A 26,581-nucleotide genomic window follows, 5' to 3' on the forward strand; every position below is an offset into this window, starting at 1 on the left:
CTGTCTTGAGGACAGCACTTGAAAGACATGGGTGAAGGAATAAGACTAACAGTTCGGCCACGAGCAGCAATGATGATGGGAGGTGTAGAAAATGACAGGGAGAACAATGAGAATTACTTATTTTCTAACTTTCAGAGGCTGCAAGAAAATGTTGCACAAATACCTATAAGGTGTGTAGAAGAATAGGCTTCTTGGGAATGCCTTGAAATATCTTTAAGTCTTAATTTTATTTTACTCTCTGAACTTTTTCACATTTACATAAGTTTATTTAAAAAAATATGTAAAACCTTACTAAACTCTTTTAATTTTAGACTTTATCTTCATCCTTTTCCAGCTACTGTGTCAAAAGTGTAATAATTTAATACTGCTGAGGAGGGAAGGAAGGAAGGAAGGAGGGAAGGAGGGAAGGAGCACTGTAAATCTCCTCTCTTGCATATCTCATAATATTGTTTTCTATGAACTGAGGTATTTCTAAAGAACTATTTTTATCTACCTTTTCTCCCCAAAGCAAGCAAGCTCCATGCACATATATTTTGGATTAGTTAATTACCTTTTTCTGGTACACAATGAACTTCTCATGTTTTCATTAATGTGGCATCTAAGTGCTATATATAAAAAATTTATGCAAGCATTCATTTTCATCTCACAGTGATGTAGAGAGAAGCATTAAAAAAAAAAAAAAAAAAAAAAGACTAGACCCAGAGTGACAGAAGAAAAGATTGAAAGATTTAAGAGAGACAAGGTGGGGCTTATTTCAACTGAACAAGTTGTTGGGCAGAAAACAACCCTTAAAGACTACTCAGAGAAGAAGCCACCTGTAGTAAGTCAGATCAGGCAGCAACTTACTGCGACATAGAAAGTGCAGAGAAGTGGCCCATAAAGCCCACCTCGATCCCTCACAGGATCTAAGGGGTTGCCTGTATTTGTAGAGAAGAGAAAAAAATCAAGCCAAATACCATGGTGGCAGGCAAGCTAAAAGACCACAAAAAGATAGAAACAAAGTGGGAACTATGTCAGGAAATACAAGAAGGACCAAGAAAACCAGCAAAACATCCTGGATTGCTGAGCACAAAGGACATTACCAAGAAGGTAACATGGGTATTCAGATTTGCCTGCAGAGTCAACCTTCAAAACCTAAGGCACAGACAGCAAAGCATCAGTTGTGAGATACTACTAGGCTGGTCCCAGTCCTAAAGCCATCAGGCAGTGCAGCGGCTTCAACACCCACACTCTCAAGAAACAGCCAGGGGAAAGGCCAAGAGAGGTGGAAAAGGTGGCCCTTCAGAGGGCATTTTGTTCAGGATTATCTGCTGCAGGGAAGATAACACATCAGGTGATGATGACTTGCCTCCATAGGCCAGACAGGGAAGTGTTAGAACTCACTCATAAAATGCTTTTTACACCATCCAGAAACGTAACATTTAAAACAACCTGAGATTGAAAAAACTGTCTGAGAGGAAAAATAAATAAATAAATAGGCAAAAAAAAGAGAAGGAGCGAGACAGCCTAAGCTGTGAAAGAGTGTGTTAGGAGAGAAATTGGTGGGATGCTGTCCTGACACTTTTCTTTGAACAGCAGCTGAGTTTGTTGAGCCACTGGAAGCAGCCCCAACACATGGCCTGGTACTGTCCCGCATCTCAGCACTGCTCAGGGAGAAAATCATAGCAGGAGATAGTGGTAGGTGTGGCCTTTAGCTTTAACTCTGACATGATTACTACACAGCTCTCCCCAGCTGGCAAAAACACAGCAGCCAGCAAAGTAAGGACAGAGTTTATTGTTCAAAATATATTTTAAAATTCATTTCCCCGCCTCCTTTTTCATTTGTGCTTCTGCTTCTCCCCATTGCCTTCAACTGCTCTGCCAAGCAACAAAGGAAAGTCACAAGCATATCCAAAGTGCAAAACTGTCCGTGCTCTATGTCACTTGGCAGCCCTTCTTGCTAAAATGTGTATATGATAGACTCAGGGGCCACAGAGAGAAAGGAAAATCTGGGAAGCAACGAGAATCTTTAAAAATTCAGTGTCACAGTGAAATGCAGCTTCCAAAGCAGCTGAGGCGTTTTGATGGAGAATCGCCTGGCCTCAGTTAGACATTTGTGTCATGGCTCCATCCTCCCTGGCCACAGCACTGCAGCCAGGTGGCACCAAACAAAGGAACCCTGGCAAACACGGCCCTAGATGGCAAGGCTGGCCCTGCCTACACTGTCAGGACAGAAGCAGCAACCTGCTGCTCAGGCAGCAAGTTTGTCACCCCGTACATTGATTTGGGGTTTTTGTTGCATGACACTAAAAACAAAGAAATACTTAAAAAATAAAAGAAAAAAACAGTATAAACTCTATCTTTTCCAGCTGTTTATATTTTTGTGATTGGAGGCACAAAACAAACACCAATGAATTTTTCTCATCAGTTACAACTGTAAATTAATTCCTTTTATTTATCCTCATTTTATGCAACAAGTCAAAGGCAAAAGTTACAGAGTTTAAGTTGGAAGTATTCCCCCTTTTTTATAGTCCAGCTCAGTATAATGCGTTCTGGCTGTGTAACTTGATGTTCTCATAAATCCCCCAAAGCCCAAACCCTTCTGATTTACCAGAACCAGTGTTATTTGCTCACAGTTTATCTTCTTCTTTTTTTTTTTTTTCCTTTTCCTGCACAGAATCAAATTGGCCATTTCTGATTTCAGAAAGAACAACAGGGTGTTAATTTACAATGGTCTTTGCACTGAGACTGTACTTTTCTTTGTTTTGATCTTTGGAACCACTGGAACTATGGAAAAGCAGTAAACCAAAGGAAAAGTGTGAGACTTTTATGCTGAGTATCCATGACTGTGCTCTGGTGGTCATCCAAGCAGCCTTCCCACACACCATAACATCTGCACCCACAAAGTTTTCAGTCTTTTATTTTATCATTTTATAGAGGAAGTAAAAGTTTAATACTAATAGCAAGAACTCTTGAATTTTGTGACGATAGGTGAGCAGATAAAAGCAAATGTGTAAACAGTGCAATCAAAACACATAAACCTAGTCACATAAAACCAGCACTTAATAGTAGCACTGGAAATCTTTGTGGTAGTCCAGTTACACAACAGGTTCAGCAAAGAGGAGTTCAGTGTGAAAAATGATGTGGAGTCTACAAACTACATTTTTTATTTAAATATCAAATTCAGTTAACATTAAACTTACAACAGGTAACATAAAGACATTCTATGAAAAAGCTATGCTCTTTCAAGCCACCTATGAGAGTGTTTTTCTGCCCTGTTTCAAGCAGTGAAGAGCTCACTGCCTTTCCCTGGCTTAGTACATTATACCAGACTGGAACTGTTAACATCAACACCAACCAATGAATTCCTCGTGAAGCAGAAGCCATGGCTAACCCAGTGACCCCTGAGAGGCTTAGGAAAAGCTTATAGCTTTTAAAAGCACAGCAGAGACAAGCACCCAGAAGATCCTTTATCATAAATACTGTGACTTCTCTGGAAAGAGAAAATCCTACCACTGCTGTGAGAAGTCCTTGGAAGACACATCCTCCTTCTCTGAGGGGGATATTTAGTCAGGTGGCTGAGAGAAGCACCATCCCATGGGACACAGGAGGGCAGGGAACAGAGGGAGGGGACATTAATTCCTGGGAAAATGTCTCATGAGGTCAGGACATTACTGCTGATCCAGCCAAGAAAAGGGATGCAATTGTTCCCAGAAGGAAAAAGGAAGAAGCAAACAACATGAAACCTTTAACCTTTTTGTTCACCATATCAAAGTGGTCAACCAAAGGGTAATGGTAGCTGACTAGCTTTCGCTTCCCATAACCTCACAAACCATTAGATTCCCTGGCCTTGTCATTTCTCTCCCATCAGCATTTCATGAACTGTTTCAAGTACTGAGAATATTTTACCTTTCATTTTTAATTTTTTTTTCAAATTATAAATGAACTTGTTTATTAGATCACAGTGGCACAGATCTGCTGCTTTCTTTTTCCATCTTCATCTTACACATAAGTAACCAGTTAAATGAAATCCAAGATATCAACGTCTGACTTTAGAGAAAAATTAATCAGCTCACTATTAAAAAGTACCCAAGCTGTACCCAGTGCCAAGAATAGAAAAAGGCCAAAAGGGCAGGAAGTAAACTCCCATGTTAAGCCAAACCTAGCATTTCTGTAAATGGACAATGCATATGAAGGAAAGGACTAAAAGTTGCTTAGGCTTAGAAATTGCTACCCTTTCCTTTACATACAGAAGAAAATGAGAAAGTTCCCAAGTAATTCAAGTCTTTGATGTACAGGATAAAGCGTATACTTTGAACACACAATATTACAATATCTTAACATTACAGTATCCTTTTTTTTTTTTTTTTTTTTTTTTTTTAACATGTGCAACAAAAGGCATGCAATTTTTCTGTCACCTTTACAGACAACTTACAATACAGGGTAACTATGCTCCCAGCCAGAGGACAAAAATGAAGGTGGCAATGAAGACATGCCAGTTCAGATCTGCCACTCCTATAGACTTCACTAGTTCTTGTGTTTGAAAAGAATACTGTGGCCCATCAGCCAGAACATCTTCCCTCTTTCCACCAGGATATTCAGGATCTCTCCAGCTTTAACTACAGGAATTCTCTTGCCCCTCACAGATCTTTCTGCAGTTTAGAGATGTTCCCAACAGGCTCCTGGATTTCCCTGTGCTAACCCCATTCCTCCAAGTTAGGACAAAGCTGCAGCCAAAACCTCTGTTGCTCCCCTTGATAACAGGCTGTAGAGGGAAAAATCACAATCCCTCTCCGCTATGCAATTGAGCTTCTGCCTTTCCAACCTGGCTGCACTCTCTGGCAATACTGTTCCTCAGAAATCTCACTGACCACTGCAGCGCTCTCACTGATTGTTGCGCTGCATTCAGGATCATATCCCTGCTCCCTCCTGGCTCCCTGGTTTCCAAGAGGATGGAAGTTAACAGTATTTTCTGAGCTAGTATTTTATGGCTGCAGCGCTGGGACATCCTGCCAACATCACACAACCTTAGAGAACTGTTTGCCCTAATTCAGAAGTTAATGTGATTCCCTGGTAAGTTAAAATGTGCAAGATCAGTCTTGGTTTTACACCACCCTTTCAGCAAGGTAATATTTGACAAACCTGCTCTGCCATCATGTCCCCACAGCAGCAGCTCCTGGAGGCTGCACCTGCTCAGCCTCCTCGGAGCCTCCTCCCTCTGCACAGGCAAAACTCCCCACCCTCCTATATAATTCAGCTAAAATACAAAATTGAACACGTAGTATGTGCATTATTGAATTATTTAAGAAGATACTATGCAGGATCTCACTCAACAAGACAGTTTAGGGTTGAGACTAAGCAGACATTTCCACTAAAACTGTTAGGAGAAATGTTGCTTACCAGCCTTGGTTATGGTTATGGCTGCTGATGAAAGCAAGCTAAGAGAAAGCAATTCACAATCTACTGATTGTGTATGCAGTCCATGAATGACAGATCTCCAGCCTTTCTGCCCTGCATTTTGACCAATCAAATAATTTTGACTACAAATTTTATCTTTCTAATATAAAAATTGAAATTGTGCTACAAGGTCTAAATTTTTATTTCATTTACTTGTTCTAAACTAAGCTGTATTGATCAAAAGTTGCAGACTTCTTGCCCCCAGTGATGCTTAAAAACTAATTAGGATTAGAAAGTCATAGGTTTGAATCAAATTACTAGCAAATTCCTTTTTGGAAAGTGTAAGAATCACTTAAGTTACATAAGAAGCAATAATAACAATCACTTTCCAGAAATTACTGTATTTCAGAGGAAGTTAGTCTTCTCGGTCTTTTGTAGAAGTTTTATCTAAACCTGTACAGAGTCAAATGCTCAATTTTGCTCCTGAGATATCTTGGGAGACAACTTCTATATACATCAGAATGTTCCAGGACAACTGGAAGCAAAATTCATTAACATACAATAATCTATAGGGTAAAACCAATAGTGAAGTGTTCTCTAAGGCACTGCCATGACAGGAAAATATAAATAACTGACTGTTTTCAAAGTGTGATAAACCAGCTGCTTTGAAATAATACTTTTTGCTAATTTAAAATAAAAATAAAAATAAAAATCTTTATAAAGATGTGATAATGAAACGAGAGTGCTCAAAACAGAAAACACTTCTTTTTTCATCACGTTAATTTACCAGTAACAATTCTGCAATTAATACAAGATTCTGGAATTTAAATTAGCTTTCCAAGTATATGATTATATGATCAATTCCCGTTTAGTAGGGTTACTGTCCTCCACTCAATGCTGTTATTTCCATTAGTAACCTTTGCACATAACACGATAAACCTATCAGTTGTGAAAGCCATTACTTTAATGCAATAATCATAAATTGCCTTTCATTTGACATTAGTCCTGGAAAAAAATGACCAAGTATCACAAAGGGTAATTAAGAAATCACATATATAACTTCCAAGTGCAAAGAATATCACATTGAAGAACCAATCTCAAGCGAGAAGTTGTCAAGACAGAAATCTTGCTTTCAAGGAGGAAATGGTATTTTCTTTAAAAATACAAAATTACCAGCACAGTAAATACAAGAATAATGTATGTGAGCACAAATAGACTAAGACCATGACAAAGAGTTTTTTCTTTGTTCTTCCTCTGATGTGTAACCAGCTTAAAAAATGGGAGCATTTACCATGGAAAAATGCTGCACAGATCTAAAAGGCCACAATATAGAAGCTTATATTGCTACCTGCACGCATTCATGACTAACTAAATCTTGATGTTCACAGTACAAAATGTGAAGTCACAGGTATTCAGATCTGTGATGTGCTCTAAATATAGATAATTTAGGTCATAACCATAAGAGATACAAACAGTTCTCTGATATAATCCTCATGTGACACTGTTATTACTTTAAAAGGAGTATTTCTATAACAACTCCTGATTAAATATAGAAATTTGACAGCAATTCAAATGACTAAATCTATATGCTATATGGTTTTTCTGTAAGCCTTTTCATACAAATTTTGCAGAAATTTCTGGACAGACAGTGCTAAAGCTGCTCACAACTAGAGAGCAAACTCCCACCTGGAGAGCAAACTCAAAACTCATTTTCATTTTCTTCTTGATAAATGGAAGTCTCCTTTCCAGGTATTTGCATCTTTGAAAGATGTATTCCAGAATGTTTTCAGATATACTAACTCACTTCAGAAAGAAAAAAAAAATAAAAATGAGGCTCTGTATAGTCTTTGCCACAAAAGAAAAATTGGAATAGATACTATCAACTTTCTAAATGCCACTAATCACATTTCACCTGTTGTCACTATTTCCATTAATTTCCAGAAACCCTGAAGGCAGTAATGTGTTGGAGTATCTAAGTTACTTGCTGAAGTTATTCAGAAAAGAAGATTTGAAATGTAAAAGCAGAGGTGCACAGACAGCCACATGCACCAGGAGACAGTTTTCAAAGCTGAAACAACAAGGTACATACAGTTTTCTCCCGTCCCCATCAGTTAATGGCTTAATGAAAGCAAGCAAGTAGTGTAGCCAATATACATAATTTTTAAGTCTTGGATTATCTGGTTCTTGCTCTTTAAGTTCATGGTCTTAAAATTTCATAATTTAGTTACAAAACAAACTGTAATAAGAAAAAAAAAAAAAAGGGCTTATATTCTAGTCCTTACAAATGTAAAATAAATCTTGAAAATATTTTCCAAATGTTGCCTAATGGCCCAGAAACCTGGGAGTACATTTAAAAAGTATTATTTTTGATGTTAATCTTGCGACTTCTTGAAGTCTGCAACTGAGGAAATAGCATTTACTTCTCTGATCTTTTCCCCCCATTTATTTCAATCCCTTCATGGTCACTTCATCACAAGCTGTGCTTTTCCCATCTCATCAATTTTTTTTTTTTTCATTTCTTTGGGGTTGTCTCCTTCCTCTCTCTCAGAGGACTCTCACCGCATCCACTCTCCATTCTCCTGCTAACTGTGTGAGTATTAACTGAGTAAAATCCTGCCCAGCCCCTCAGCCCTCGGTGCTGTCATGATGCCTCTTTGGTAGCTCTGCAAATCTTCTTTCAAAGCCTCACAGGAAGAGATGCAAGAAGTGCCAACTGCAAGTGAAGTAGCATATATACCTCAACATCCTGCAGTAAGTTCAATTCAGGCACTGTGTAATAATAGTGTTAGGGGATAAAAAGAGAAGATAAAAAAGAACCCTTATCAACACACATAAAGCACACCCAGCAGCAATAGCTGTAATGGAGAATTAAAACACAGTGCAAGCCCCAAAGCGTGCTGACAAACAGGTAAGAACATTATGATGGATCTTGTATGGAAGAGGAAGAAATCACCAGTAAGGATGCTGTGATGACTCCCTGAAGTCCCACCCTAATCACATCAGCTGCAGCTGCCACTGACCTCAGGACGCAGTGGTGCAGAGGTAAAAAAGAAGAGTATCAGAAAGTTTGTGCGTATATACTTTTAACTGCATATAGTTCTAAACAATTGAAATTGGAACAACAACAGTTCTTTGACTGAACTGACAATAAATTCCTGGCTTTCTGTATAAAGTGCTTGCTTTTGTCAATTCCTTTTATGACTCAAAACCAGGTAATGATTCAACAAAACTTCGTCCAAGATTTCAACTTCCTTAAATCAAACACGTTGGTGTTTATAAGCCAAATGTAGAATTAGGCTCATTTTCCCAACTGATTACAACAGACAATGCTCAAAGGTTTCTGCATCCTCAAAAACATGCAAAAATATGCAACAATATAAAATATTTATATATATAAATAGCTGGATGAATGGACAGCATTTAATAATGTATTTTTTCCATATCACTCAAATTTTTGCTTCAAAAACTTAAAAAGAGCATCCAGCCAAATAGCTTCACTATCATATTTCCCCTATCTTCACTCTACTCTGCTCAAAAATCACTAAATACATTAACTTTTTCAATTACTAACATTAAAAAATAAATGAAAACCAAAATTTGCTGGGGTTACACTTATGCTCTTCTGTTGTATAGAGGAAAAAAATATTTGTAGAAATGCGGGCTAATTATTAAAATTCTACTTATTACACTTTTTAAAGCATACTATAATTGCAAAAATAAACCTAATGCACCAGGGACAGATACAACCATTCCTATGCCACTTAATATGTACCTGTATTCTGTTTTCTCCAATAAAAATTAAATTTGAAATGCTGTTTTTTTCTAAGCTGATGTTGCAGCTAACCTTCTCCTTGGTCTCCCTAATTTTCAAACTAAGCAACGCCATAAGGTAAAGTTTGTATAAAATTCTGCTTATGCAGGACTATAAATCATATACATCAGATTTAGACATTGTTTTTTTTCTCTCATTTGCATGCTCATACATCTGGTAAGGAAAATGATAAGAGGAATATTTTGGGTTAAATACTGTTGGGTTTTACACTGCCAAGAGCTGGTTTTAGCCTTTGAAAGTACCAAATGTTCCCAAACAGGAGAATAAAGTTAGAGCCACATCCAGAATTCAAGAGGCACATATCATCTCTGTCTTTATCCTTTCCATGTATAATGCTGAGGACTATAAAATCAAAGTCCCTCCAAAATCAATGTTTGCAAATTCTCTACCACAGAACAGTGAATAGTCCTTTCAGGGCACTCCTCATCTGCAGTCTGGTGCCAACCACCATGTGAGCTTGCAGAACATATTTGGTGGTTAGAGTGAAGGAAAGCAGAACCTTTGGGAACTCAGAGATAACTCCAACCAATAAACAGGGCATGAAAACATGAAGCATTTCTCACTGCCACTCAGTAATCTTGAAAGGATATCTATATAGACATGGTCAATGCATGAACAGTTTAACACCTCACGTTCCATTAGATTTGCAACCACTGCACCTTCTTTTCTGTGGAAAGACAGCATTCCTCTGTCATAAACAAACATAAGCAAAGGAAACTCAGCAAGGGAAACTGACTGTGAGGAAAGAAAATGCAAGAGAGATGAATGTGACAGCATTGTTTGCAATGGTAAACCACACTTTTAATATTAAAAGTGTCAACTTGCCTGTGTTTTTCCATCAGACAAATAGAACAGAGTAATTAAAAATGTATCAACTATAGAGATGTCTTATTCTATTTGATAGACATTTAGTGGACTAGACTACTGCATTTATCAATATTGCACATACCTCACAGTCTTTGTAATCACAACACACAAACTGAACAGGAAGTTTCAACATTAAGGAAGCCAACAAACAAAGAAACATGGAATCAAGCAGCAATAGCAACACAACTCTCATTCTGCAGACTAGTCCTTGTTTTCTAGGAGAGGAAAAATGTCTGACACATTATAAGATTATTAAAAGAGCCAACTAACTACCAAAAAAAACCCCAAAACATCAATATACTTCCACTTCTATGAAATGGAAGAGATTAAATGCTCTATTCCTGACAAGAATACAAAAAAAAAAAAAAAAAAACCAAAAAAAAAACCAAACCACCAAAGAACTATACAGAAATCATACAAGTATGCATTTGGAAAGAATTCACACATTTAACAATCCTTTTTCTCACTGCTGGTAAAAAGAAGAAAGCTCCTGCTCTCTCTCAAGGCAGTTTAATTCTGGCATTGAGAATTTCACCCAACTTGCTACTTGCTTGGCAAAAACATGAATGAAGACAGTTGAGAAAGACCAGGAACTAGATCAGACAATGAAGGATAGATGATGTGTGCTGTCTACACAGTTGGTTTTACTTCCCCAGCTGAGGAGCCAACTACTGGTGATGAAGGAATTTCTGCAAAGCAGGTCTTAGTCTTCCCCTTAGAATTTCCTCTCTCTTTAAACAAGAGGGACTTTCAAGATTTCCAAGAATGACACTTTCTTACTGTGATGCTGATGCATCATCTTCCCACATGACAGGCAGCAGCTCCCAGCCCCTCCTCATCCCCTGCACCACTGTCTGCCTGCAGAGATGCTCCAGCCAAGCAGGAAGGAAAGGAGCAGGCTGCCCAGGGACTGGGCCCATCCTCATCATGACTAACAAGGAGAAACTGAGGAAAAGGGGAAAGGAAAGAATTAGAACTCTAAAGAGAGTAAGATGCCAGGTAAAATATAGAGAGAGATTGAGAAATTGAGGGTAAACCCAACACCAAACTGAGCTGTTGTAGATGCCCTACAAGGTGTTGATTTGGACGCAATCCTCTGTTCTAATGAAATCTAGACAAACCTTGCATTTCAGGAAATTAGGACTAGCCAACATACATCTAAATATAATGTAGATATCCACTCTATAAAGTTCCTTTTGGAGAAATACACAGGTGAGATAAATGGCCCTGGATCTGATGTCAAGTATTCATTATTTATGAAGTACATCTTAACAATGTACTCTCAAGGGTATTTTAATAATGAAATTGAGCCCTAATTCAGAATGATCTTCAGACATGGCTTTATGCATATTTTCAATTCCTTTCAGCCAACATTCTCACTATACAGTCACATAATGGCTATTCCAGCAAGAGAGCTGGATCACAGCATTCACCTATAGTAAATTGTTAATTTTTATATCATTTATATATATATATTTATATCAATTTTTATATTAACCAATGAGTGTAGTCCAACAGGAAACAAAACTAATAGCAAATTAATTCTGCTTAGAAACATATTTAAACACAGTATATTTGGAATATTGGAATATGTTCCTTTTTAAAATGTAAACTTTATTTAGTTGATGACTCATGTCTTTCTTCAAGTAACTGTGGGATAAAAGCACTTAGCTTCATGGACTACATTTTGGCAAATTTGAAAGAATTTCTTTCACTATTTAACATGCTGAAATTCACTCCAGCCTACTTACAAACAAACACACTTCTTTCACAGTCAGTGCAGACTCATTTCTTTACCTGTATCTCCTATTTGCATACATACATTATACATGTAATAAGTGCCTGCCTTGATAGACATTCTAAACTCATCAGAGTAATTTAAAAAAAAAATTAAAAAGCCTATCAGCTAACTTCTACTTTAACTAGGATAAATATAATGACTAAGCTAAGACTTGAATACTGAATTCCTATTTCAATTTAAAGATTCAACAGTAAACAAAATGTTACTCAAAACTGGATTTCTGCATATGCAGCATACCTCCTCTCACCTTAAGAGGAAATAGGAGAGATTTAGGAGAGATTTGCGCCTGCAGAAGGCAGCTCAAGTTTATATAACACTTTTTTTTATTTTAAGTTCTAGAATGACATTAAAATATATTTATCTAATTTGACCCTGAGATGAACTAATAATTTAAATGTGGTGTATGTGTTACTAAATAGATCTATTAGATTTTTTTGTAATGAAGCTGGTCCAAGAAATTCACTCTTTAATGGGGCTGAAACCAGGTCTCAAAGCAGATACTGGGAGCAAGACAGTGTCATTATGGGTCTCAGCACCGCTCACTTTCCATGCCAGCCTGAGCTGTCTTTTAGCAAGGATGTGGAATATTTGAGCCAGGTCAGGAAGTGGAAGCAATTTAAATGTTTTCTACCTCTAAAAGCAGGCTGGAGGAGAATCTGGTGTTAAAGCTTCTGTTGGCCATTCTGGAGGGGACACACTGAGGAAGCATGTGTTGGGATTCAGAAGTGAAAGAAAGGATCAGATACATCTGCAGAATGTTTAAAGAAGATTTGAGGGATTTTATTATTTTTGTCCTCTTCCAAAATAAAATAAATTTCTGCAAATACAGAGTGCCTCAGACAATGTGCAGTGAGCCACAAGCAGTAGTTTACCATGATGCTTGTAACTAAATTTTCTGTAACACCATGGGCTACCACACCCAGCAGTTCCTTACATATGATAGTGATGGAAGATTTACAGCAGAGACTTTTACTGCTATAATACAGTGTTTAGCACCCATCATTTGGACTTTTACAGCTAATTAGAGAAGCCTTACTCTCCACGCATGAAATTTCTTTTGGTGTTATTCAACTGACTGCTAAATTTGACAGTGTTATGCAAGAACATGTGCGTCCCCCACCTCTGCAGAAGGTTTCTCTCACATGCATACTAGATACTGATTTCACACAGGGCCCAACATTTGCTAAAGCTGTTTCTGTCCTCAGAGTAGCTAAAGCAACACACAGCAGCTACTCGACATTTGCTAGAAGAAATAGCACTTAATTTGCTGAATCTTCAACAATTTATCTCCCTTTTACTGTATCAAAGACCTCGTACTTTACTAGAAATCTCAAGCTTTATATATAAAATGTGAAGAATCAAAGTCACAAAAAATATTGAGTGTATTGAAAAAGCTATTAGAAAATAACTTAAGGAGTTTTTATTTAAGCGAAAATCTACAATAATGAGAAGTAAAAAATACTTTTTTAACATTTAGAATTCTGCAAAAAATTTGAAAAAACTCTACAAAAAACATATTTTGACTCTGAAAATCAATACATTTGATCAGATTGATCAACTAATTTATATTCCTTCAACAATATAAATGTGTGCTCTTAGACTCTGATTAGCTGCTTAATTTAAAATGCAAATTCAAAATGTCCCAAAAATATTATATTATCTTCTATTTCCATTCAAAGTTCTTTCACTGAAAAAAGAGTATTACCAGATGTAACTGATTTGATAAGACCTTCCACTTTTACCGCCATCTAAACTTTCAGGGTGGCTCCATAAGAAGAATTACAAAAAAGCCTGGAGCAAAAGAAACTAACTTGATTCCTTGATATAAATCATGAAGAATGGTTTCCAACCTGGGTCTCCCATATATCTCTCAAATGCTTAGATATTTCTTAGGCCTGAATTGGAAGAGGGATCAACATATGAATTTTTTTCCAGCTGTATTAATGCAACATAATTCCTTATGTGTATTTTGTCGCTTGATACCTTTTACTTCTCCTTAAACTATTAAACACAAAATAATAGTTTTAACATGGAAGAAAATTTTTTGTGGGTTTTGACATGAAGGTTCCTGTGTTACCCGTGGTTTATACAGTATCAGTTATGATTCAATTTTTTTAATAGTTTTTCGAAAGACGGAGTATTTTTATGTTGACAATTAACAAAATTTATACCACTGATATATATGATGAAATTTAGTTTCATATGAACATCTGAGAACCAGATACAGTTATAGCGTATTTAGTGGCCTTTCATCTCCACAATTCCAGGCTCTCATAAAGGAATGGGTTTATCACATGTAGTGTGGGGGGTCTTTCTTGTCAACAGATCACTGTGGTGAGAACTTCAAGTCAGCATTAAAACACCCAAGGAGACTCTATAGGAAGTCATGTACAAGAGCAGACATTCATGGTGTCTAGAATTAATGAACATAGCTTCAAGAACCTGGTGTGAACAAAATTCAGAAAAAGCTATTACAACTGGCTTTGTGATGACATGAAAGATGCATGCAAGATGGTATCTATATTATATGTTCCAGCTGTTGAATTATGGTTGTCTTCATTCCTGTCCTAGTGTGCAGCAGTCCTGCAGTAACAGCAGAGACCCTATAGCTGATGAATAGAGTGAGATTGCTGCAACATACACTGAAATTTAAGGAGAAAAGGTAGTTTAACTTCTGACTGTTGGAACACAACTCTCCACCAGACTGCATTAGACAAAATTTCCACTGGGTTTGCAAGGGCATTCAGGAAGAAACACTGAAATATTTGATACCAAAATAAGACTTTGTCCATTAATGACAGAACGAAGCAGGTAAAGCAGATACACTGTTTTATGATCTTTTATGTCTTGCTCATTTTCATGGAACTAAAGCAGCAAGTATGTAGCTATGTCCCTGTTTACATCAGACAGCTTCTGAAGGAAAGTCCTCAAGAGTAATCAATTCACTGCCAGCTGGTAAACAAACACCCAACAGCATGTGCTGCTCTATCACAAACTATGATCAGCAGGACATTAAGAGCAAGATCCCAACTCACAGAGGAGAAGGTGGATTTCTCAGCTGAAAAGAGTACACTACTTTTGCAGCCTTGTGCTTTGGAGCACTCCCCACAGCACGGCACACCGCTGCCTACAAAGCTGCACCATGCACACTGGGCCAAACTAAGCTGGCTTCAAAATACCTCTTCTGAAACAAATGAACTGAGCAGCTGCAGATGGAAACTTTCCAAAACAATGCTTTGAGCCAAAGCCACTGCCATGAAACTGTGCTGCCAGAGAGACAGAACAGTCAAAGGGTGTGAGAGAAATACTGTCAAGTCTGAGAAATACAAGGTAGAAGTTGAATCTTTCAAACCTGCTCAAGAATGCCAAATCAAGAACAGCTCCCTGTTTTTCCTTCCCACTGGATTTTCTTCAAGCTGAATCACAGAACAAGGCTGTGAGAGTCAATCCACATGGTGTCTATTCCTTTCCAAAATTCCCAATTCCTTTCCACTTTTGCCCCCTTATCCTTTCCTAATCTCCCCTTGTCCTCAGGCCTCTACTGTAATCATAGGCTTCCAAGAGAAGCTCCTGGACTGAGAGCTTCTTCCCTCAGAGATTTTACCCAGTATTGAACGTAATGCCAAGACAAACTCTTGCTCTGGAAGGCAAACATGGCAGATATGGATTACACCGGGTAATTTAACCTGGCAATTTTATGATGAGTTTAAATCTAGAAGTAAGGAACCTCTTCCTTTCTGAGGAAAAAGTAAGGGTTTCATTCACATGCATACAGCCATTTACACCAGCACAGCTGTGTCTTCCTTCACCTCACCAAAGGAAAGCACCCATCTCCTTTGGCACAGGCTGCTGGAGCTATTGGGGTCTCCCAGGTCACTGCCAGCTGAGTGGGACAGGTACAGAGAACATTCCTCCCTCCTCATGTTCCTGTCAGGACGTGTCACATCGCTGTGCCTGCAGAAGGCAGCTCAAACCCTTGGAGGCAGCTGGATGAGGCAGGACCATGCTCAACACCAGCAGACCAGGTCCACTGAACACGCCATGGCTACTGTAAAGGCAGCAGAGTTGAGCACTTCCATGGTGAGTGTTGTAACTCAACTGGATTAAACTACCAGGGAACACCAGGGCAGAATGCAAGGAATTATGTGTTTTGTGAGTGAATCACGTGCATCACTGCAAAAAGGGAAAAAAAGGATCGAATGAGAGAGCTGGGATAAATGTAGTTCCCTTATAGCTCCTCTGGGAAGGATACGGTCATCTGTAATCTGACTGCTTCTGAAAGCCAGAAATAGATTTTCCTTTCCAATTCCTGTCATTTATTACTGCTGATTATTAAAAGCAATGTGCACAGCTGATTTACAAGATGGCAGGTTCCCAGCACTTCTCAATTTCACTTCAGTGAGGAAGTGTTTCTCTTGCGACAGACAATGGTGACAGGGATACAGAGTAACCCCAGATGCTTTGTGCTCACAAGTTTTACCCCAGCTTAAATATTAGAATCCAAAAACTTTTTAAAATTCATTTTAAAGTAATTGGCCAAATGGATAGAGCCAAAAGGCAGCATACGCATCTCTTCTCTCACTTCAACAATCTGACATCTCCAGTCAAAATAATCAAAGCAGCTGCAGTTTGATCCTTCAACTTCCCTTTCAAGTTGTTTTTTCCCTTGGTTTTTCCTTCACTCACTGAAAAAGGATGACTTCAGTTCAATAACACAAGCATATTTGCACAACAAAACTCAAACCATGGGGTGCATCCCTGCTTTCCATACCTGTCAAATGCAGATTTGTTCAAAATACTGAAAATAAATCATCAGTGTTCAAACTAGATTCTGTATTTTAGATGTAAACAACAAATCACATTGAAAATATGTATCTTATCTGATAAGATTTCCAAAATGAGATTAAAGGGCAATTTCGCTAACATGTATTTAACTCACATATTTGCACACCAACAAGCAAGAGGAAGCCTCACTTTTAAGAATAATTGAATTAGAAGTTCTTATTTTAATGTCAGTTATGACAGGCAACCACTTGAATAAACTAAAGATTAATATAACAATTACAGTATGCTAAAATCACCCAAATCCGGCCAGAGAGAATCTTAAGAAAAGTAAAGCTGGAGACAGTAAAAAAAACTAAAATGGGAGACACTCTTGAATTCTTTGCAACAATATTAATCTAAATTTTCTGCACCGTTGTACTGCTTGACACTGAATCATTTTTTAAAACAGTTACTGTTTGCAGATCTTGCTAACAATGAAATTGGATTTAAATATCACCCTCTAGCTATTTAGCAAGGAGAAGAAGGCATTTAAAAAAATAACTCCAAGAAGTAATATTTCAGTGATAAATATCTCATCTTAAGTTAGAGAATACCATTTGAAACTTATACGTTAAGATTTCATATCAGATTCAATAAAAGTATTTGCTTGCTTGCTTACTTGTTAATAGAGTTGAATTGTTTCAATCAAGTAAGTAAAAATAAAACTAGATAGTTGTGAAAGTTAAAGGACTAATGCCCACTGGCGACATTTCCATGACCAAAATGAAAGGAGAAGGGTAAATGGTTATCTATACTTTCACAAAGGATAAATGTCTGTTTAATCTTTGATTTTTTGTGGCAGCCTAAAATGCATCTCAGTATATACATTTAACCTCAGGACTGATCATTTTAGGAGTATAAAATAGAGTGGTTATTGTATTTAATGTGGGAATACAACCCAGGTGGTTATGAAATCCTGGAGGAAAACGTCAAAGCAGGATTGGAGGTCAATATAGAGAGGAAGTGTTCAGAGCTTTCTGCAGCATCCACAGATGAATGTTAGGGGAAGTTTTTTGCTCTAGGATATGCACAGGCTTTACACAGAATATGGACAAAAAGATGGCAGGAACACATCCAGACAATATCCAGAACATATCCAGAACATAAGCAGAAAAGCATCAGTGGGACCTCTCTGAACCTTCATTTTAAAGTAATTCCTCTAATACTCTGAATTATGCAGAATCTAGATGCTCTTCATAGTTCAAGCTGAGTTTTGCACTTAAAATATTCCTAACCTGGGAACGCAGAGTATCCTTCTCCCAGGTATTACAGGATTACTTTGAGTTCCTACTTTCTTTTTTAAAGTTTTATACAACCAGTGACTAGCTTATGTAACTAATATTAAATTTTCCAAAGGAAACACTTTAGAATTGGCATCTAATGTCAGTCTAATTTTGTATCAAAGCACTCTAATGCTACCTATAGTTAGAACTCCTTGGCATCTTGCATGTAATTTTATAAAACAAGTCGCAATTATGATGAAAAAGAGAGATTATTTTTGAAGCTTCCTTCCATTTTTTTTTCTGATTATATATATATATAGCAAAAGTATACATACTTGTGGATTTTTTCTTCTTTCTTCCTAATTCTTGGGAGCTTGATTTATGGAGAAAGAAAGGAGGATTTATGGAGAAAGATTCAGATCTTTGCCAAGGACTCAAGAACTGTCTGGAGGTTTGTTTTCACTGCAGATGACAAGTACTTCCCTGCATAATAATACACATCAGCCAGGTGTCTGCTCCAACAGAAATCAGGTTAGCTCATGAACTGGTTGGAAAATAGTCCCCTTAGCTCAGGAAGCAGAAAGCACAGGGCTTTGTTGTCCAAACAAGTTTTTCTCCAATGCACTGCGCCACCTCATGTGTGTCACTGTGAGCTGGGGCACCTGTGCAAGGTGAGACACTCGTTGCCTGCACTGAAGTCCTTACTCCAACTCATTCCTGCTTCCAAAAACCCCATGACAGTCCACTACCAGCTCTAATCCCAGGAGAACTATTCTCTTACAAATTCTTTGCATTTTTGCACAAGTTAATACTTTGGTACAACAGCTCTCCCTGCATACAAACCAACCATTTTACAACAGAAGGCTGTACAGCTGTAGAATATAAATGGCCAGTTCAAGTCACCAGTGATAGTTATCTAATACATGTGTATATGGATATATAAAATGCATACATATACATGTATAAGCCCACACAGATATAATCACATGTGCATATCTTCCTTAAATAATTCCTTTATGCTCCTGTTTACAGATTCACAGGATGTTTGGAGCTGGAAGGGACCCACAAGGATCTTAAGTAAATAGCCCATTATTAGCACCATGCTCTGGCCAGCTGAACTGATCTCAGGGTCAGAGGTCCAGAACCACAGACTTTTAAATTCAAACATCACACACACTGTAGCTACCTTTAACAATGGCTTGTGCCCTGAAATCCTACCTTCTCCTCTACATTTGAATCATTATTCCCTTTTAAGTAGAAAATGTGTATGTTAACCATTTTAAAAAAACCATGGCATCTAATAGGTGGAGCAGCTGCTGATAAAAATGAAGTTCTGGATTACAGTGTCTTGGATTACATTACTGTCTTGGATGTTGGAAAAGTAAATCAGACCCTATAAACCTTAAGAAAGTTAATGAACCAGGTCATATGTGTCTTAAGTGGAAATCTCTTTGCTTAGAGCAACCAGGGGCATCTACCTCAATCTGATATCAGTGAAACTGCTCACCATTGTACCAGCCTGAGCAGCCTGCAAAGACATACCTTAATTCCTCCTTTCCCATGCCACACTCACTCCCCACCAATCACAGAGAACATCCCCAAGGCCACTTCTCATCTTCTTGTATGGCTCCTGTGACACTCAACAGCTTTTGCTGACCCCCACATGCACATCTGGCTCAACACCCAGACCCATCAGTCACCACCCCTGAGCCACAGGGAGGGCTGGCCCGAGAACACATTATCTGCAGCTTGGTTCAGCAGCCACAGGAGGGATGCAAGCACATGAGGGTTCAGCAATCTCTGCTGTGACCTGTGCAGTACCAGCCTGCAGCAGAAGCTCACAGTTCACTGGCTGGGCGTGTCAGGGACCTGTGGGACAAGGAGCAGAAAAACATCCAGGGACGATGTTTGCACCTGGCTTACGACACCTACTTCAGTTAAAACACTTCTTTCACACTGCTCTTAATAAAGTAGTTATTTAGTTTAACACAAACTTCCACTGGCTCTGCTGCCCTTTATGTGGTAATTTAACCATACAGAACAAACACTACAAAGACATCTCACCAAAGGGAGCAGGCTCATGTGAAAGCAGCAGGTGAAAGCGCAGGCAGAAGAGCTGTGGTTGTCCTCAGAACCTCAAAATGCTGTCTCAGTATTGCATCCATTCCTTGGCGACAATTTATCTCTTTTCCTTATTATGTGAAGAAAGCCAGGATACTAAAGTATCTACAGCTAGGTCTATAAATGTAGGTTGTGTTAATATCCCTGCACTCTTTTTTTGTCTGCTCAAACCCAACAAGCAAAAGAAGAAATGCTACTTAGTAAACGTATTTAATCACTCTAATCATGGTATGAATGGGAGATGACCGATGCCTTCTAATTAGAAACAGTATTGTCTCTGGGACCTTTGATTCCAGGTTATGTGAGACTCCACTGGAAGAAACAATTCTAGCTGCCAACAACTCAGCCCAACAGTAAGAAGGGATAATCTGTTCAGGGAAATAACCAATATAACAGCAGGCACTAATGTAGAACAAGAACATACACTTCAATTGAAGACAAAATACATCATGAATACACACCAGAAAAAACTATACGTCACAAAGAGCATAGAGGAAGCTGCTTTACATCCCAGTGTTACACACCCAAGAAAAAACAGAAGCAATTAATGAAAAAAATGAAGAAGAAGAATATCTGTAACCTGATTTGAGCAGGTCCAGTAATGCAGAACTCACCTGCAGCTAAGCAACAACCAGATTTGCAATTGTACTTTGGGATCAACAACTCATTCTTTTTCCAGCTAGACCTGTGTGCCAGCTCCCATGTGATCCCAGTAACTATGACACATTAGTGATCTAAATGGTTACATGCAATAAAAATATTCCAAAACATAAAGGGTAATGAGAAGAAATCAGTGAAAAAAGCATTACCACACACAACAGCTAACAGTACTATCCTGTGTTGCTATAGCTTTGTGTGCTGCTCATCACCATGACATTTTGGCAATTGAGAGAAAATAGAAAGAATGTCCATGAGGGAACAAGCTGACATAACATAAGGATGCACATCAAGGAGATGGGCACTTTTGGCCTGTCAAAAATGCTACTGCAGCTTCAGTAGACATACCTCAACTAGCTTTGCAGCTGCCCGCTAGCAGCATGGGGTCATTCTGAGGCTGTGAAACCTGTCCGAGAGTGAATAAATACTCATATAACTAGTCTTGGCACACTGCACTGGATAATTACATCTGACAATCTTTTTCATGCCCTCAGCCTCACAGAGATATGTAGGCATTATCCCAGCCTGCTACACATTTCAAAGCTGTGGTCCCCAAACCATGCATGGAGGCACTGCATTACATTTAAGACATTGCATTATTACTCACAGTCACAAGCCATCACCACTACTACAGCACACATCAAAAAAAGAAAAATGTGACAGCTTATATCATTGCCTCAGACCCAGAAAAGGGACATCTAGTATCAAAATTTCAGTGGTTCACCATCTTAACATCAATAATATTCCAACAGCATTTAAAACTACAAGCATACATATTTCAAATTTTTACAGACTCCTAAAAGGATGCTAGCAGTGGAGCATTAGGTGGAGTGCAAACAAAGCAGAGTTGAGGGGAATTGAGATTTCCTACTATTAACACAATCACTGACTTCTCATAGGCCATGGTCTCATTTTGACAGTCATTTTTTTTAATTTTGAATCACCATCCTTCAACAACTAAAAAGCTTTTTAGACTGTAGAAATGATGGTTTTTAAATTATTAGTGCTAAACACAATTAATGTCATTATTTTTTTGGCTTGTCAATGCTGAAGATTCATGGTTTTGTGAAAACAGGAAACTCAGCAAAATATCAATGGAAGCCCTTAGATTTGGATGCCATTAGCATACCATACCTGGACACAACACAGGTCCTCTCTCTTTATTCTAGATTTAGCACATGCTATGGTCTGTGAGGAGAGCACTGAGGAAATCCTCAATGCCTTCCTTCAATTTTTTTTCCCCTATATCAAACCAACCAAACAAAACTAACAACAAAAACAACAAAAAGTCCCAGCCTTTTTGCATTTTTATTGCTAAATGATTCTAATCAAGAACATTTCATCTCAGCTTTGAGCTTAACAGCTTCATTTCAGATCTGTTTGCTTCAGGAGTAGATGCTGGCCTGCAGGTAGCCTCATCAGCTGCCTCTTAATTTTCTGTCCCTGGATGACTCCGAACACGCGCCCGTGGCCCCACCTTCCTTACAGTAAGTCACATGCCAAAGTGAGTCAGCAAAATATGCTTAACCATTTTCCATAGAAGCAATGCTTGTATTAAATAAATAAATAAATAAATAAATAAATAAATGTAGCCAGAATGTGTATTTCCTTATGAGCTTTTTTGCTTTTATTTTCCCTGTTTGGATAGGTATAAGAGACACATTCAGGCTTCATGTCACACAAGCACTTAGATGCTATAAAAATACAAATTTAAAAATCTTAAAATTGTCCTAACAATTTGGCATTGTCTGCTCTATCACTGTATTTTTATCTTCAGTTTAAGGTGTTTTCCCTAGCTGTAATAAGGGAAAATGGATGTCATTTAACTCTTTTCATTAACTGTGTGACATGGTTCAATAGTTTTTTATCTACCCTTAATTCACTATCATCTTTCCTCCACCACTGCATTATTCATGTATGTCACCCTCTTCTAATTCCTGTGACAAACACATTTGTAATGATTTTATTTAGGATCAACACTTCCTCTCACAATGAAAAAAGGTAAAAGTTAAAGCAGCTTTGTCACTTGGCTCTGCCTGGAAGTCAGTCAGGATGTAGGCAAGGCAGTCGTGGGGAGCAGGCAGCAAACCTGCAGCCTGTGGCAAACACATCTGGGGCTGACAGCAGCCAGGAGGCACCACCAGCAGCTACTGCTTCATTAATTTTACTGTGTTTCAGGGAGGTGAAGGACTGAACCATCAATAAAGGCAAAAAACCACACCCTGTCATATTTTACATCCACCGAGTTAGGCTTAATTTAAACACATTTTTTTTACCACTTATTTCAAACAAAAGCACCAATTTTGCATAATATTTTGTTTAATAGTATTAATTTAAATATTACACTAGACCAAATATTACACTGTTACAGCCTCTACGTAAAATTATTGCCATACATTACATCCTGGAATGCCTTTTAACATTTGACTAGAGAAACAAAAATGTTTATCTAATTCCAGCCTTAATCTGTTTTAAAGGAAATAGTATTCAAATAACTAATTTTGTGTTTTCTATGACTGGAATAACCATTGTTACAACAGGTTGGTTTTGGCAGTGCCTTTGCTACTTTCACTGTTCACAAGTTGTCTTACAGTTTCAGACGGTGTCAGACCTAGAGACTATATCTCATGCCAGCTGGAGTGGGAACATTGGTTTTATGTATAGAAATACAGCTTTTAGAAGTCAAGGTCTGCTAGCAGATTCTCTACAAACTACAATGGCAGCTGTGCTAGAGGTCATGAATATTACATAAGGGCTGTCCATGTATTTAAGCCAGCATCAGTAAGCCAAATTCCCATAGCAACACTCGCATAGATTTACTCATTGCAAGGGATGCATTAGTTCAGCAGTGAGCACTGCACTGCTACCCTGATTAATCTGCAAGATACTATAGCTTCAACTCTTCTTTTCAAGATTGTGCGTTTACTGATAAAATTTAAAACTTCACCTGAATTTCAGGGCAGCCCTTATAATCTTTCCCAGGAGCAAAAAAACCACCTCAAAATAGCAAAATCCATCCCTGATAAAACTGAAACTCCTGACTACAGTCAGCAATCTCTGAGATACAAGGCTGAAGGGAAGAAGTGAGCTGCTTCTGTTGTTGAGTTTCTGCTACACTGATCCCAGAACAGCAAGATCCAACTTCAAAGAGATGTTCAGCATCTCCTACACTTGACACATTCCAGCAGCTCATTAAAAAGCTGCTGTAGGAGCTCTTATTAAATATTAGTTAACAGTTACATTTTCAAAAAACCATTTTTGGCTTCCCTGTTCAGGCTTTCTGGCCTGATGAAGATGTCTGCTTGTGCATTATAGTACTGTATTATTTACAGAGCTGGTCCTCACCACACGATCAGCTACAGAGCAAAGTGATCTGGACTCACAGATTTCTGAAGAGCCCTTTTAAAACAGGTGGCATAAATGGGCAGAGGTGAGGCTGTCAGTGGAGAGTTAAATGGAATAGGAGATGGAAAGGAGATAAAGAATTAAAAAAAAAAACTAGGCAAAATGGAGGAGGGGACTCAGAGAAAGTGAGAGAAAAATGTAGATCAGGTAGATAGATCTAAGGGGGGATCTCAATGGTGTATTTAAATATATTAGAACAAAAACCAGAGTTTAGAAAACAGTTAATACATTTAAATCTTGCAGCTAACATACCAAAAAAAGAAAAATTTGAATGAAGTGATAAATTAATGATAATAAATAAAATTAGCACAATTTTTACAGATGCAGCATTATTTAAAGATGTAGCACAGATGAAAGAGAAACAAGCCCATCAGTTTCACTGCTAAAACCTTCACAGTCCTAAATACATCTCATGGAAAATATATAAACACACAGCAAAAACCTAAAGCTCATTTAGAGTTTTCTTACTACACTGTCATATCTGCCAGGAGTATGTTGAGAGGAGAAATCTGAAGAAGACCTACAGCAAATGACTCACGGGGTCACTTGACACACAAACTGTAAAGAAAGCCAGTGAAGTCTTTAGGAAAAAACCACACTTGTAACAGATTCTCCTTATTTACATATGATTTGTAGGGACTGATTCTTCATTGAAGGGAGATGAACAGGATGTTCAACTGAGGGCTGATTTTTGACACTGTAAAAGCATTAAGTGCCCTGGCAATCCATGAGCAAACTTTCAGAAACATCTTCAGTAAGAATTCATAGCATTGACCCTATACACTGCAGCAGAAGTATATATTTAATAAAAGAAGAAATGCACACATTTAAATAAGAATGTTCTGAAACACATAAGTCAATCAAGTGCCTGTTACAGAAAACTGATTCTAAGTGATTTTTCATGGAGCATATATTTTCAACTGCTGTCTGGAAGGATTATAAGAGCTCTAATCTATATGTTAATACATTAAAAACAGTTTATCACTAATGGATGAGATGACAAAGAATCATGGAATGGTTTGAGTTAGAATGGATCTTAAAAATCATCTAGTTTCAACCCCTGCTTTAAAGCCAAGCATTTTATGAGTTTGTAACATGAAACAATACCTTACCTTTGCTTTTTCCAGCTGTGCCTGGGCCTGTCGCTCTGCCTCTCTCCGCACTGCTTCCCTATCTTCTTCCAGAGATACATCTGAATCAGATGGACGGCTGGTGTAGGAGTCCGCCGAACCCTGCAAAACAAAAGGAAAAATAATGTCACAAGTTCCTTTGATGATATTAAAAAAAAAAAAAAAAAAAAAAAAAGTAGGAGTGCTTATACACCTTGCCTTTTCTCTTACTTCTCTATCACTGAAAAGAGACTAACTGCCCAAAAGGGAAATTCACTTACAAGAAATTCTATCTATGTAAACATTTTCTTCTGGAAACTTTGAAAAGGTGCAGGTGCCTTCTCCAGTGTTTTACTTCCTGCCCTATCTCTGCACTCTTATTTGTGTGCTTTTCAGCAAGCAGAGCTAGTTTCTCTGGAGACTTACAGCACTGGTGCAGTGCAGGGCTGAAGGACACACAGCAGCTTCAAGGATGGCTCCGTAAAAATTAGAACTCTAAACAGTGACAGAAATAGCAAGCAAACAGACTTTCTATAATCAAAATGCAAATTTAGTATCAATAATTACCATTACACAATATCACTGCTAAGAGATTTAATCTCTGCTATGCATTTTTATTTTAGGGCAGCCTCTTTACCTGACACACTTTCCCCATCAGAACAGCAAATGGCTCATATCCATCTCTGCCCCTCAGCAAGACATGCAAATGACCACAAATCAACTTCCAACTAATAAAATCCGTCTGGACTCAACACATGTCCCTGTATCACCACAATGGAAGCAGCCACAATGCCAGAACAGCTCTATAAATAATGACAGCTCTGCTTTCCCTCTGCATCTCCCTGCATACAAAATAGAGTTCTGGTAATTCAATCAGAATGAAAACAACTGTCCTCTCCTCACCACCTTTTTCCTCTCCCTCCTTGCAATATACACAATATAAGGTGATAAGGAAAATGCAGGGCTTACACAGATATCAGAATTCTTCAGGCGTCCTCCTTTGGCTCTTTTCAGAAGCCTGATCCAGGTGGCCTTCATTAGCCAGACAGCTCAGTTACTGTCCGCAGCTGCAGCGCCCGGCACTGATCTCATAAAACATGTGCACACTGAGCACTGCAGAATCACAGCTCCTTTCCTATCCATGCTCTGCCGTGAGAGCCTTCCTTCTCTTCCCTCTGCCTTTCAAGCTTCCAGCCTCACTGTTTCCAAGTATTCTACTGGAATTAAATTCTCAAATTTTCTCATGCCAGTAGGAAAAAATGGAAAAAAAAAAAATTCAGAAAAACTCCCAAAAATCCACACCACCTCCAAAAATCTCAACTTCAGTGATAAAAACATGAAATAAAACCAGCTTCAGAAATATTGT

At 38.1% G+C, this 26,581-nt stretch overlaps 1 protein-coding gene across 6 annotated transcripts in view; it reads right to left on the minus strand.

The window, feature by feature from the left end:
* Window positions 1-26,581, minus strand: part of CACNB2 (calcium voltage-gated channel auxiliary subunit beta 2) — a 240,308-nt gene that overhangs the window by 51,694 nt on the left and 162,033 nt on the right. For all 6 annotated transcript variants that reach the window (XM_041486777.1, XM_041486770.1, XM_041486787.1 and 3 more), the window contains one exon: window positions 25,219-25,338. In XM_041486777.1, the coding sequence (XP_041342711.1) occupies window positions 25,219-25,338 (120 nt within the window). The remainder of the gene's footprint in view (window positions 1-25,218; window positions 25,339-26,581) is intronic.

The sequence above is a fragment of the Pyrgilauda ruficollis genome, unplaced genomic scaffold (genome assembly GCF_017590135.1).
Source record: "Pyrgilauda ruficollis isolate IOZ18807 unplaced genomic scaffold, ASM1759013v1 scaffold12, whole genome shotgun sequence".
Taxonomy (NCBI): Eukaryota; Metazoa; Chordata; class Aves; order Passeriformes; family Passeridae; genus Pyrgilauda; species Pyrgilauda ruficollis.